This window comes from Tupaia chinensis, unplaced genomic scaffold (assembly GCF_000334495.1).
Source record: "Tupaia chinensis unplaced genomic scaffold, TupChi_1.0 Scaffold000395_1, whole genome shotgun sequence".
Lineage (NCBI taxonomy): Eukaryota > Metazoa > Chordata > Mammalia > Scandentia > Tupaiidae > Tupaia > Tupaia belangeri.
Genome location: NW_006159897.1, coordinates 572,893 through 588,525, shown reverse-complemented (window position 1 = coordinate 588,525; position 15,633 = coordinate 572,893). Strand labels below are relative to the sequence as shown.

The 15,633-nt window shown below is 44.8% G+C and overlaps 1 protein-coding gene across 1 annotated transcript in view; it reads right to left on the bottom strand.

Moving 5' to 3' along the window:
- The window catches only part of CUNH12orf56 (chromosome unknown C12orf56 homolog), a 111,160-nt gene that overhangs the window by 94,976 nt on the left and 551 nt on the right, over nt 1–15,633 (bottom strand). Inside the window, 2 exon segments of the mRNA XM_027774058.1 lie at nt 5,184–5,390; nt 6,792–6,929. Coding sequence (XP_027629859.1) covers nt 5,184–5,390; nt 6,792–6,929 — 345 coding nt within the window.

Below are 15,633 nucleotides of genomic sequence, written 5' to 3'. Positions count from 1 at the left end.
GGACCTGGTGGCTTGCATTCTCACTTTCCCTTTCTCTCTCTCACTCTGTCCCTCTCTGGTCAAATTAAAATAAATAAATGAATAAATAAATAAATAAATAAATAAATAAATAAATTTAAATAAAATAATTCTAAATAATAATAATTTTTTTAAAGGTGTGATTACTTTGGGCCCACCCTGATAATCCAAACTGATTTCCCTGTCCTAAGGTCAACTAGCTGAGGAGCTGGCAGATGGCATGGTGGTTAAAGGCAGTGGATTCCCAAATGGCTGATGACAGTTTGAGTCCCAGACCTGGCAGCTTGCTTGATCTTTTCCTTTTCTCTCTCTCTCTCTCTGTCTGGTCAAATTGAAAATAATAATAACAAATGGCATTAAATAAATAAATAGTTCTTTAGAAAAAAAAAAGATCAGGGCCAGCAGGTAGCGTGGTGGTTAAGGGTGTTGGATTCCCACATGACCAACTGTGGTTCAAGTCCCAGAGCTGGTGGTTTGCTTTCTCACTTTCTCTCTCTCTCTCTCTCTCTCTCTCTCTCTCCCTCTCTGGTCAAATTAAAATAAATAAATCAATAAAGTTAAATAAAATAATAATTTAAAAAAAAAAAAGATTGACTAGCTAGCCCCACAGCTTAGTGGTTAAAGGAGCCAGATTCCACTTGACTAACCTCAGTTTGAATCCTGGCTGCCAGCAGCTTGGAAAACATGCCGGCTGTGTGTGCATACATTCCCCAAATCTTGAGGGGATGGAGAAATGGAGAATAAATTGTGGCATGACCATTCCCTGTTGATGGGTGCTTTCTCTCTCTCTCTCTCTTTCTCTCTCTGTCTCTCTCTAATGAATGCATGTGCCCTCTGGCAATTAGATTAAAAAAAATAATAAGGTCAACTAATTAGCAACCTTAGTTCCATCTGCACACTTAATTCCCCTTTGTCATGTATGTCAGGTTCTAAGGATTTAGGATGTGGTTATTTTAGGGAAGTTAATTATTCTGCTTATCACAATTTCCAAAGTTAAACTATCTTGTGCCAGTTGGATAGTCAATCTATCAACAATACTGAAATCTTAGATTTGTTCAACACATTTATAGATATTACATGTTCTTTTATTTGCCTGAAAGGTAAATAAAAACATGATCAAATAAATTAGTATACCTTTGGAGGATTCTCGGCTTGAGGATTTAACGAGTTTTACCATACTTGTAAGATGCTCACAGGTTACAAAAAAGATATTGGGCCCGTGAGTGAGGTGGAGGTTAAGGTGACTATCACACATGGCCATCTCCGTGGTTTGAGTCCAGACCTGGTGGCTTAAAACACATGGTGGAGGGGCCAGCATGTGGCATGGTGGTTAAGGCACTGGATTCCCACATGGCCAACCATGATTGGAGTCCCAGATCTGGTGGCTTGCTTTCTTACTTTCCTGGTCTCCCTCTGGTGAGTCCACATGTCCTATAGCAAACTTAAATAAATAAATGAATAAAATTAAATTTTTAAGAGAGATTTTTGCTACAGGGAGCTTGCTCTCATCTGAGAGATAGAGAGAGAGACAGAAAGCAAGAAACCATCCCCCCCCCCGGGGGGGGGATGGCCATACCACAATCCCATCTCCTTTATTCTCCTCTTAGGATTTTGGGCATGTGCATACACACTCCCATATGAGTTCTAAGCCACCAGATCCAGGACTCAAACCACATGGGAGTGCAGCAACATAATCATTATGCCATCTGCAGATTCCCAAATAGAATTAATTTTTAAAAGAGAGCTTTTTTTTTTTTTTTTTTGGGGGGGGCGTTTTGCACTAGCCAGAAAAACGGAGAGAGACAGAAAGCAAGAACTAACCCCCCAGGGGGGATGGCCACACCACAATCCCTTCTCCTCCATTCTCCTCTCGGGATCTTGGGATGCAAGCACACATACCCACTGTGAGTTTAAGCCACCGGGTCCAAGACTTGAACAATGGTCAACTACATAGGAGTCCAGCGACATAGCCAATATGCCATCTGGTGGTCCCTAAAAGAGATCTTAAAAGAAAAAGAAAAACATGGTGGGCACATATGCGTGCATGCCCAAAAATCTCAAGAGGAGAGTGGAGGAGATGGGATTGTGGCATGACCATCCCTCTGGGGAGTGATTTCTCTCTTTCTCTAGCTCCGTCTCTCTCTCTCTCTCTGTCCCTCTCTGGTGAGTGCATGTGTCCTATAGCAAAAACTAAAACAAAACAAAAACAGAAAAGATACTGCTGGTTAACCTTGGTTGTTGGTTAAAGTAACTGGATCCTGCCCAGTTCAAGTCCCTGACCCAGAGGCTTGAAAAACATACCAGCACATACATGCATGCATGCCTAAAACCCTCAAAAAAGAGACAAATGAAAGAGCAGGAATTGTGGCATGACCATGCCCCATGGGAGATGCTTTCTCACTTTCCCTGAGTCTCTCTGTGTCTCTCTGTCTCTGTCCAGTGAGTGCAAGCACCCCCTGGCAAATTTTCCAAAGAAAGAAGCTAATATAACTACTGAAATATTCTTTCTCTAGGAAGAAAAACAATATCCTAAAATTACTACTTTTTGATCAGAACAATAGATGTTTACACTGGATTTTATAGAAAAAGCTGAGCATTTAAAGTTTTAAAAAGCACTTGGGGGGACAGCAGCTGGCGTGGTGGTAAAGGGTGCTGGACTCCCATACAGCCGACCGCAGTTCAAGTCCTGGACCTGGTGGCTTGCTTTGTCACTTTCCTCTCTCTCACTCTGTTCCTCTCTGATGAAATTTAAATAAATAAATAAAGTTAAATAAAATAATTCTTAAAAAAAAAAAAAAACACTTGGGACCAGCCAGTGGCAGTGGCATAGCGGTTAAGACAATTGGATCCTACATGACCCACTGTGTGGTTCAAGTCCCATATCTGGAGGCTTGAAACACATACAGGGCACATGTGCATGCATGTCCCAAACCCCAAGAGGAGAAAAAGAGAAGGGATTGTAGCATGGCCATCCCATGGGGGGTTGTGAGATGTACTTTCTCATTTTTTCTCTTTCTCTGGTGAGTGCAAGTTCCCCCTAGCAAATTTGTAAACATTTGGTAAAATAAACTTTTTTGTTTTCTTTAAAGAATTTTTTAAACTTTATTAATCCACTTATTTATTTTAATTTGACCAGAGAGGGATAGAGTGAGAGAGAGATATAGAGAGAGAAAGAGAGAAAGCAAGCTGCCAGGTCTGGGACTTGAACTGCAGTTGGCCATGTGGGAGTCCAGCACCCTTAACCACCATGCCACCTGCAGCTTTGGTCAAAGAAATTTCAAAACTTTTTTTTTTTTTTTTTTTTTTTTTGGTTTTGCCATAGGGGGCATGCACTTGCCAGAGACAGAGAAAGTAAGAAATCACCCCGCTGGGGGTATAGCTACACCAGAATCTCTTCTCCATTCTCCTCCTGGGGTTTTGGGCACATGCCCACATATGCCAGCATGATTTTCTTTCTTTTTTTTGGTCAAAGAAATTTCAAAACTTTTTTTTTTTTTTTTTTTTTTTTTGGTTTTGCCATAGGGGGCATGCACTTGCCAGAGACAGAGAAAGTAAGAAATCACCCCGCTGGGGGTATAGCTACACCAGAATCTCTTCTCCATTCTCCTCCTGGGGTTTTGGGCACATGCCCACATATGCCAGCATGATTTTCTTTCTTTTTTTCTTTTTTCTTTTTTGGAGAGGTGTTTACCATAGGGTGTGTGCGCTCTCCAGAAAGAGACAGAGAGACAGAAAGAGAGAAATCACCCCCCGGGGGGATAGCCACACCACAATCCCTTCTCCTCCAGTCTCCTCTAGGGATCTTGGGCACAAATGCACACACACCCAGTGTGAGTTTAAGCCACTGCGTCTGGGACTTGAACCGTGGTCAACAACATGGGAGTCCAGTAATATAGCCATTACACCAACCGCTGGTCCCCTCAGCGTGATTTTCAAGTCACCAGGTCTGGGGCTCAAACCAAGGTCAGCCATGTGAGAATTCAGCGCCTCAACCACTACCCCACCTGCTGGCCTGAAATTTAAAATTTTTTAAACTTTAGTTTGTGAGGATGAACTTAGTGGTAGTGAGGAAAAAGTAAAAAGCTTTTTCTTTTTCATTTTTTTCCAATAAAAAATGAAAAGCAAATATATTTGTACCACTGTATTAGCCTACAAAAGTATTATGGGTAGGAAAAATTCATTTAATTCTATTCTTTTAACAGATGTTTTCAAAACAAGCTATGATTGTTGCAGCAAAACAGCTCTACCAAGAGTCTCGCCGACATGTCCCTAGGGGACAGAAAGACTCAGGCAAGGGAAAGAAAACGAGGCTAGACACCTGTCCCCAAGGGAAAAAGGAAGAACACACCTGGAGAGCAGCTCAGATAAAGGGAGGGGGCACCAGTAATTGCAGAGAAGACTGCTTGCAACATGTTGCGGGTTTACAAGGTGGAATCCATTTCTGGAGAAAGGGATACAGTAGCAGCAGACTGGAAGCTGGGACAGCGAGCCTGTGCGGGATTGTATCTCTTTCAGGCTCAGCTCTAGGGATACTCCTTCCAGGAAGTTTTCCCAGCATGCCCAGAGTCCAACTTGGAGCGAGGACTGGCCCTAGATGGCCAGGCACCCTTTGTCCATCTCATGTATTCATTCACTCTTCATTTAGTTATTCCTGTGGCGCACCTTAGCATGCTCTAAGCCGCAGGGACAAAAAAGTAAACAAGGCGGAGGCACTTCACACATGGCATTTACTTGCATTGGTGCTGGCTTGATGTCCCTCCCCACAACCAATTCTATTTCATTTTTCACACTCTCCGAGTCTAGCACAGTGCCTGGCACCCACTAGGCGCTTATTAACTAAGGAAGATTTGAAGCATGTTTTTGATCGGGGGTTATGTTCTCTATCTGCAGCCCTACTAGAGGCGGGTGAGGCGGGGCGGGGGGGACACGGGGGACGGGTAGACATGGTGAGAATGGGAAGGGCATCATTATTTGGAATGCATTATTTGGAAATCCACAGCTTTCCTCTTTCTGTGGCTGCTCATGCTGAAATAAGAGTGTGAGATTCCAGGGTGGGATGGGAATGTCTTTCTCCTTTCGCGTGGGCAAAGGGGTCGGACGGGGGAGTGGCGCGGGGGGTGTGGTCCCAAGCAGTGGGTTCCCCGCAGCCCGCCCGCGCTCCTCACCAGGTCAATGGCCACGACGTCCCGCAGCGCCACCACACGACGGATGGACTTGGGCGGGTTCTCGGTCAGGTAGATGGTCCGGTCGCTGAGTACCACGTACTTGAAGGTGTGCTTCTCGTCGTCGGACACCACGACGCACGGCTCGTAGGCCCGCGAGCGCCCCGAAGCAGTCAGCTCCGCCGCCACCTCCCGCTCGGCGGCCCCCAGCTTCAGGGACCGACTTCTGGATCTGGTTCCTCGCTCCCTTCAGTCTTCGTCCTAACCTCAGACAACGGTGGGCGGAGCAAGACGCTTGTCCTTCAGGCCCTGGCTGACAGGCACCCCGGGCTAATCGCGGCCCTGCTGCGGATAACTGGGGGTCCTCCCCGCCGACCCTGACCGCGCCTGGTCCAGCTGTGGAGGACCGTCTCGTGTAAACTATTGATAGAGAGCCGCCTTAATCTGATTTCCCGTTAGAAACTTAGATGGAATCTACCCATTTGTTTGTAACGACCCTGGAACCTTATTCAGGTTAATCATACAGATTTAGAATTTGATTGTAGCGTTGCCTGGTCTAGCTCTCTAATTTTTTTTTTTTTTGGAGAGATTTTCACTGTAGGGCGCGTGCGCTTGATAGACAGACAGAGAGAGACATAGAGACAGAAAGCGAGAAATCACCCCCCATGGGGGATGGTCACGCCGCAATCCCTTCTCCTCCATTCTCCTCTCAGGATCTTGGGCACGCACGTACACGCGCCCGGCGTGAGTTTTAAGCCACCGGGTCCGGGACACGAACCGCGGTCGACTATGTGGGAGTCCAGCGACATAGCCATTACGCTAACTGCTGGTTCCCCAAGCTCTCTAATTTTGTCATGAGTGTGAACGGTGGTCTTCTTTCTCCAACCAGTTAAACCGCTCTCTGAAAGAAGGGAGTATTATGTAAATGGATTGGGGCACACCCACGCCCGCCTAAGGAGTGTGCCCAGGACAATCTCTGCAGGATGAATGAACGGGTAAGGCTGGCATCTTGAAAAGTTGAAGCTGATCCGTTGACAAATGCTGACTCCATAGCCCTGAGGCTGCAGAGTAGTAAATGTACTGCTTAGCTTTTGCAGACCAATACGGTATTATAAATTAGGTTAGACAGGTAAGAAAGGCACAACAGAAACGGCCCCAGGTGAGAACTTCCATTTTTATTTCAAATCTTAGAATAGTTGTTCTTTCCCTTCCCCAGTCACCCGAAAACCTCATAATGAAAACCATGTCATTGCTCCGGTTACCCACAACTCAGAATCAAATACGATACTCTATGGTAATTTTCATTCTCTTCCTATTTTACTACTGTATACTGTATGTTGTTTGCAATCTCAAAGTGCTTATTACATAGACATTTTGTAGATTAAACTGCTACGGAGGGGAAAGATAAGTGTGTAGGTCTGGCTAGACTCAGTAATAAGTGAAGCCATAGGAACAGGGCAGTATTCCTTTTCTTGGCGAGACTGTATTTAGTGAACGGGAGAAAGTGCCACCTGCTGGCAAAACCTTAAATGGCCCAGGACGTAAAGATCTGATCATTCACCGCCTAATGGCTGGATGAGAAGGGAGCGGGCTGCGCCATCCCTTACAAACGTTATTGACAAAGGAGGCCACGGGCTGTTTCCCCTGAATTAGGCTATTCCTTATCCACATCTCTCTAAGGAGGGTCTGTTGCTTCAACCCAACAGAAAGAAGAGGACCTTTTGACCTTGGCTCAATAGCTACCGCCATCTGAGAGGCAAAGGAGGACCACATCAGGGGTGAAAAGTGAGGCTCCTGCTGGAGGGACGGCCTCACCTCAGGATGCTGCCCTGTGCCTCTCGGTCCTCCTGCTTCATACCCACTTCTCGGGATCAAGAGAGACGAAATGACTGGGCCGAGACCAGGGGAGACAGCACACATCCATGTGCCAAGACACCCACATGAATAAGCTTTTGGTGACAAGGGCAGTAAGTTTAACAAACATTAAGAAGAGAAGTCCATGGAGCTAGCAAATGGCATAATGGTTACGTCGCTGGACTCCCACTGAGTCAGCCATGGTTCAAGTCCCGGACCCGTCTGCTTAAACTCACGCTGGGCACATGTGTGTTCGCGTGTGTGCCCAAGACACCAAGAGGAGAATGGAGGAGAAGGGATTGCGGCATGGCTGTCCCCTGTTGGGGGGGGGGAGTGGGTGGGGGGTGGAGTGATGTCTCTCTTTCTGTCTCTGTCTTTCTGGCAAGCCCACATGCCCTATAGCAAAAACCTCTCACAAAAAGAAGAGAAGCCCACAAAGAAGGGGATTTGACCCAGAGCAGGTAATTAGGTGACTTCAGCTAAACTTTTCACTTCGTGGCAGAAGGCAGTATTGTCAAGGACTCAGTGTTCTCCCCTGTTGCCAAGGAAACAGCAAAATTCAGACAGCAGGGAAGGGGTTAAATAAGGGAAAGATCATTGGATTAGGAGTCAGGAGAACTGGATTAGAGTGCTAACCCTGGGGTTCACTCTCCACGGGATTTCTGAAAGTCACTTAACCTTTCTGAGCCTCCGTTTCATCATCTACAAAGCAAAACTATTAATACTTGCCTTGCTCCCCTCAAGAGTTAGTGGGAGAGTATGTGTGGTGATTATGGACTCCATGAGCACTGCCCACACGTGGAGAACTATTATTTTCTTATTCTGGGGTAAGCTTTACATGAATAGTTCATCCAGATGTACACAAGACAGACAGTCCTTTTAAAATTATTTATTTATGTATTCAGTTTGCTATAGGGCACGTGTGCTCATCAGAAAGAGAGAGGGAGAGAGGGAAAGAGAAATCATCACCTCCCCACCTCCTGCAAGGGGATGCCATGCTGCAATCTTTTCTCCTCCATTCTCCTCTTGGGATTTTATGCATGCACACATATGTGCCTGGCTTGTTTTCTAAGCTGCTGGGTCTAGGACTTGAACCACCCAGTTGGTCATGTGGGATCCAGTTACCTTAACCTCTGCACCACATGCTGGCCCGCTTACTCTTCATCTTATAATTCCAGCCAAACTTAAAAAACATTTGGTTCGGGACCAGCAGATGGCATAATGGTTATGTTGCTGGACCCCCACATGGTCGACCACAGCTCGAGTCCCAGACCTGGCTGCTTAAAACTCACGCTGGGTGTGTGTGTGCATGTGTGCCCAAAAATCCTGAGAGGAGAATGGAGGAGAAGGGATTATAGTGTGCCCATCCCCAGGGGGTGGGGTTGATTTCTCGCTCTCCATCTTTCTTTCTCTTTCCAGCAAGCACCACATGTGCACTACAGCAAAAACCTCTCTTAAAAGAAGAAAAATAAGCAACAGCAGCAGCAGCAGAAGCAGCTTCTGATTCAGATCCCATACATATAAGCACTTAATAGATGTTTCTTGGGCCAGACCCATAGCCTAGTGGTTAAGGGAGCCAGATCTCATGTAGTCCACCATTATTCAAATCTTGGCCCCATTGACTTGTAAAACACACGGCGCATGCCTCAAATCCCCACAGGATGGAGAAAAGAAGGAAAAAGGAATTGTGGCATGACCATTCCCCACTGGGGATTGCTTTCTCTCTCTCCTTGTCTCTCTTTGTCTCTGGCAAGTGTATATACCCTCTGGCAATTAAAAAAAACGAAATACATATGATTAAACTATAAGGAATAGAACAGTACTTACTAAAACTAATCCCCAAAGGCACTTTCTTTGACTCTCACCAGAGTGGTCTACAGTCCAAAGATGGTCAATCCAATTAATTTGACAGGAGAGTAGCAATGAGTGTAGGACACACAGCCAGATGACATGGATTCAAATTCCAGTCCTCCCACTCCATAGCTCAATAACCTTGGACGTTATTTTATGGCCCAGTTTACCCGTTTGTGAAATGGGGGTAATAGTACATACTACAAAGTGTTACTATGAGATTAACAAATTTTCAAAGGTATTTAGAACAGTGACCTGCATAGAGTAAAAAACTATGTAACTATTTAAAGAATAAGTTCCACAAGTGTGTGGTTTCCTGTTACATAAATGGTCATTCTGCTCGGTTACAAAGCAATACCACATTATTCTTCACTAGGTACTAGTCTGTCCTTTAACTTTAGATTAAGGCTCGAGGCAAGAATCTAATCTACAAATACACATGAACACACACATGCTATGTCACGAGAGTCCTGTAAAGATTTCAAACTATAGGGGCCAGCAGGTGGCGTGGTGGTTAAGGTGCTGCATTCCCACATAGTCAACCACAGTTTCAATCCCAGACTGGAAGCTTGCAAATCATGCAAGCACATGTGTATGAGTGCCCCAAATCCCAAGAGAAGAATGGAGACGGGATTGTGGCATGACCGACCCACCTCGGGGGTAATTTCTCACTTTCCCTGTTTTTCTAGCAAGCACACATGCCCTATGACAAAAATTTAAAAATAAAAAAATTTCCAACTACAGGTACCCTTTAATGAGTCTAAGAATCCAAATGTTCCCATCCTCCCAACTTGAAACTAAAGACAGATAGTACGCATAGAAAGATACTTGGAATTTGTGGTAGGTAAATAAGTAAAACCTGATTTATTTTCTTTATTTTCCTGATTTTTTTGAGTTTGCTATGGGGTGCATGTGCTCATGAGAGGGGAGAGGGAGAGAGAGAAAGTAGGAAAGCACCCCCGGAAGGGGGATGGCCACACCACAATCCCTTTACCTCCATCCTCCTCTTTGGATTTTGGGCATGTATGCCAGCTGTGTTTTTCAAGCTATTAGGTCCAGGACTTAAAACATTCAGTTGGCCCTGTGGGATCCAGCCACCTTAACCTCCATGCTACCTGCTGGCCCATAGAAACTGAAATTTTTCTTTTTAAAAGGTTTTTGCCATAGGCATGTGCACTCACTGGAGAGAGACAGTGAGAGGAATAGTGAGAAATCACTCCCCAGGGAGGACGGCCATGCCACAATCCCTTCTCCTCCATTCTCTTCTTGGGATTTTGGGCACACATGCACATGCACCTGGCATGATTTTCAAGCCCCTATCTCTCTCTGAGACTCAAACCATGGTTGTCCATGTGGGAGTCCAACACCTTAAGCATCACACCACCTGGTGCCTCTGGAACCTGAATTTTTAAAAGTATATTATGTAGGAATTTCTTAGTGTGCTTTTACTCAATATTAATGAATACTAACCCTTTAAATAAATACAATGATCCCACTGCAATGGTACATATGGTAGAGAGCTGCTGACACTTGAGCTACATGGGACTCTGGATACAGATACCAGGTCAACATGAACACACTGGGCATGCTCACACACACCCACACTCCTGATTGGCTGGGAGGACTATTGTGGAGTGGAGAGACTCTGTCAAGGGAATCTCTTTCTCATTCTACTTCTCTAAATAAATAAATAAATAAAACTTAAAAATGTGTATCTATGACAATTAGCAAACAGATGACATAAAGAAGAGAAATGTAGGGGCCAGCAGGTGGCATGGTGGTTAAGGGCACTGGACTCCCACATGGCCGTCCACAGTTCAAATTCTGGACCTGGTGGCTTGCTTTCTCATTTTCCCTCTCTTGCTTTCTCTCACTCTGTCCCTCTGTGGTCAAATTAAAATAAATACATAAAATTAAATAAAATAATTGTTAAAAAAAAAAAGAAGAGAAATGTCATTATAATAAAGTTTAAGGGACAGTACAAATCATTTTGATACAACATTTTTTTATTTTACTGAATAATGCTACCATGCTGTGTTCTGCTTCTCTCTGGCTTCCTGTTATATACGCACATCCTCTGGGAGAAGACAGTGATTGGATTATGAGCATATCTGATCGCATACCTTTCCACTTTCCAACTTCTTAATCTACCAAGAAGTCCTTCGTGAATGAGCTTCTGGTGATAAAGGCTTAAGGCTTATCAAACAAATTGAAAACACAGACTATTAGAAACGATCTATAGAACTGGAGGTTATTTTCATAGAACTGAGTATTCAAACTGTAGAAATAGATAATTACTGATGGAACAAGTAAAGACAAAAGAAAACCCGATGGCTAAGAGCTCAGCCTTATGGAAAACATGGTAATAAAGTAAAAGCAGGGGTGCGGTGAAGAAGACAAAAAATTGAAAAAAAAAAAAAAAGTAAAAGGAGCTTGAGAATAACAGAGTCAGAAATCAAGAGAGGAGAGAATACCAAAAAGGAAAGAAATAGTCACTGAAGAAGTTGAAAGAACCAATGACGAAGTTGAAATAGTCAATGAGGTTGAAACCCAAGGTCAACAGAGATGTTGACAGAAACGAATAAGTGAACAGAAATGGTCACGGAGTTGGAAGATTTGTAGACGTTTCAGTAGAGTGATTTGGGATTAGAAGACAGGTTACCAAAAGTGAAGGGAGATGAGAAGGGTCCAGGGTTCTGGACCGGCTGTGTAAAGTAAGCTCTGTGACTTAAACTAGAACCCTTGGTTTTCTCATTCATTAATGCAAAATGATGATGACACCTGCTCCTTCCCTACAATGTTAAGAAGAACAAATTAGAAAGAGTATGAGAAGACACACGGTAAATCATAATGAAATAAACACGTGAAAGTTATCTACCATAATTCTTTCAAGTACTCTGGTAATTAAAAGAAAGGGAGATATGGAACAGGCACAAACTTATGAGAGGCCTCTGAGCACCTGCGTAGGAAGAAGTGACTTAGTACTGTAGACTGACCATATTCTTCAGTTTTTTTTTTTTTTACAGGGAGTGTGTGCTCACCAGAGAGACAGAGAGATAGAATGCGAGAAATCACCCCCCAGGGGGGATGGCCACGCTGCAATCCCTTCTCCTCCATTCTCCTCTCGGGATCTTGGGCACGCACGCACACACGCCCGGCATGAGTTTAAGCCACTGGGTCCAGGAATCGAACCACGGATGACTACATGGGAGTCCAGCGACATAGCCATTATGCTAACTGCTGGTCCCTATATTCTCAATTTTAATAGACCTACATCTTGGAGACAGCGGTTAGAAGGACAGGTTTTAGAGTTAAGACTATGGAAGGTTCAATCCCAGCTTTGTTACTTAACTCCTATGCACTTTGGTTTCCTCATCTATAAAATGGGGGTAATAATAGTACCTTTCTCGTTAGATCTGTTGGGATGATTAATGTTAGAAATGCTTAAAACTGTGTCTGGCACAGGATGAATGCTCAAAAATGTTGCCCATATATTAATACACGCAAGCATGGCCATTTGTAAACATACATACATTGGGTTCAGATAATGATAGCACAGGCCAGCTGGTGGTGTGGTGACAGAAGTGGCTGGATTCCTCAAGGCCAGTTCTCTAGTTTGCATCCTGGATCTGGCGTGTTTATCAAACACTTGTGGGAATGTGTGTGTGCATGTCCAAAATCTCAAGCAGGAGAAATAGAGGATCAGTGATTATAGTGTTACTCTGTGGGCGTTGTTTTCTCACTCTCCTGTCTCTCTCCAGCAAGCACACGTGCTGACAAGTGTATGTACCCTCTGATAAAATGTTTAAAATGCTAGTGCTACTTGTCAACACTTTTATTTTCATTGTTCATGATAGAATGCATGTGTGTTAGAGAGAAATGAGTACCCCTCACGGGGTCTAGTCATGCCGCCATCTCCTTCCTCCAGTCCTACAGCCCGTTGGATCTTAGGTACACACGCGTGCTTGGCCGTGCCTTAGGCCGTGCTGGGCTGCGCCTCAAACCACAGACACTATGTGGGAGCCAGCTTGTCTCTCTCTCTCTCTTTTTTGTTTGGAGAATTTTTCCTATAGGGCGGGTGCACTCACCAGAAAGAGAGCAACAGAGAGAGAGAGAGAAAGTGAGAAATCACCCCCCCGGGAGGATGGCCACACCACAGTCCCTTCTCTTCCATTCTCCTCCTGGGATCTTGGGCCCACACGTACATCAGTTTAAGCCACCAGGTCCAGGACGCAAATCGAAATCGAATACATGGGAGTCCAGCGACATAGCCATCCTCCTGAGCAGGGGAGGCAGAATATGGAATGGTGAACTTTAATATTGCTCTCAGTTTCTCTTCAGTTGGATTCTAACAAATGCTTCTTTATGTGTTCTGAATATGAGTTTAGATATTCAGAAAGAGATTTTTTATAATCCTAGGAATCTGTACTATATATATTTGAGCTGTACCCGCTATAAAAAAAAGCACCAATGTCACTAGACAAACTTTAGATAAGCTGCAGATGAGCTTTATATGATATTTAATGTATCAAATGCAGTCATCTCTCAGCATTCTTGGACAGGTTGGTTCTAGTCTCCCACAGATACTGAGATCTATGGACATGTAAGTCTATCGTGTAAAATAAAGTATTTGAGGGAGTTACCGTAATGGCTATGTTGCTGAACTCCCACGTAGCCGACCGTGGTTTGAGTCCTGGACCCAGTGGCTTAAACTCATGCCGGGCGCATGTACATGTGTGCCCAAGATCCCAAGAGGAAGAATGGAGGAGAAGGGATTGTGGCATGGCCATTCCCCCCAGGGGGTGATTTCTCAATTTCTCTCTCTCTGTCTGCCTCTGTCTTTCTGGCGAGCGCATGTGCCCTCTAGCAAAAACCTCTCAAAAAAAAAAAAAAGTAGTATTTGAATATACCCTATGCACATCCTCCTGTACACTAATCATTTCCACATGACTCATAATACCTAATACGATATAAGTGCTATGTAAGTAGTTATACTATATTGTTTTGTGAATAATGACAAGGAAGTCTTACATGTTCAGAACAGATGCAACCATCCCGTGCCTAACTACGCAGTACATGTGAACAACCAATACCCAGTAGAATCCACAGATGTGGAACTAGTGGCTATGGGAGGGTGGACTGTACCTACAAAATGAATTATAAATGAAAAGGGCAAGTAAAGGCATTTTCAAAACAATAGAATTGCCTCATTCCTTAGGATGAGGCAGTGACATATGCTCAATATATTTCATATGTCAGAGTCACTCCAACCAGGATTAGTATTAGGCCTCCATAGACAACTGTCACAGTTAGGATAAGAATCCATGCAATGACTAATTTATTGAGTTGTAACTACAGGATGGCATACTGCTCAACTCTGAGGATGGAAAAAGACAGGACAGAAATCCTAACCTGACATTTTATTATTAGAATTATTTACTATTATCATTTTTTAATTTTCCATAGGGCATGTGCCACAGAGAGAGAGAGAAAGGTCCGGAACTTGAACTACGGTTGTCCATGTGGGAGTCCAGCGCCTTAATCACATCACCTGCTGGCCCCCCCATCCTGACATTTTAAACAATTAGAAATGTGATACAAATGTGCTTCCAGACTTTTTTTTTTTAAAAGAATTACTTATTTAACTTTATTTATTCATTCATTTAATTTGATCAGAAAGAGACAGAGAAAGTGAGAAAGCAAGACACCAGGTTCAGGACTTGAACTGTGGTTGGCCATGTGGGAGTGTCCAGGGCCTTAACCACCACGCCAACTGTTGGTCCCAACTTTTAGACATTTTATAAATTAAATGCCTGGCACAGCATCTTGCACGAAGTGGTCACTAGTTAAAGGAAACTGCTAAATTGTTACATTAATTTTATTCTTCTTTCTATTCCTCAAGGCTCCCTTCAAGTTTTGTTCTTTCCTGTAGTCTCAATGGCTACCTCCTAGTCTGTGATCACTGTGCACTGAATGAACAATGAAGCCTAAACATTCAGCACTTACTGTGTGCCAAACACATGTAATAACGCAGTCCTCGTAACAACCCTTTGGGGTATTAGCAACTCGGTGTTACAAAGCGACTTAAGTAGATACAGTAGCGTGCCGAGGCCAGAACTAGTGAGGAGGGCTGGGGTTCAAATGTAGCCAGCAGAGCCTACACTGCTTCTATGTAGTACTAATAAATCATAAACTGGTTACCGAATAAACCGAGTAACAGTGAGTGCCTAGAAAGAACCTATGAGTAGGACTTCCGAAGAATGCTTTCCTTCTTTTCGCCAACAACACAGCAACATGCTTAAAAGTTCAGAACATCTCCGCGCTCACAAGCCGACCCTTCCGCTGAACTGGGAGCACGCGGGGCCACAGAGGAGCAATGAAACGACTCACTCACGTGGCTCGAACCACGTCGCCCTGATCTCCAGATCTCTGCGCTCTAGCTTGCCAACTACCAGGCGGAGCCTTTGTGGTCGGCGCTCAGCGCCCCCGACCTGCCTGTTCGGACCCTGAGCCGACACACCAGAGGCTCTGCGGCGCTGGGGCGCAGCGGGCCTGGCACCCCATCCCGGCATGCACCACAGGCCTCGGCGACCACGCCTCCCGGGGAGCGCCGGGACGCGGGTGCCCCCCGCCGCCCGGAAGCGCCGCCGCTCGGGGCATGCTGGGAGTTGTAGGCGCCTGGGCCCAGCCCGCGGGCCCCAGTCCTAGCTCTCCATGAGGCCGCTGGCGCCGGCCGCGCGGCACCGAC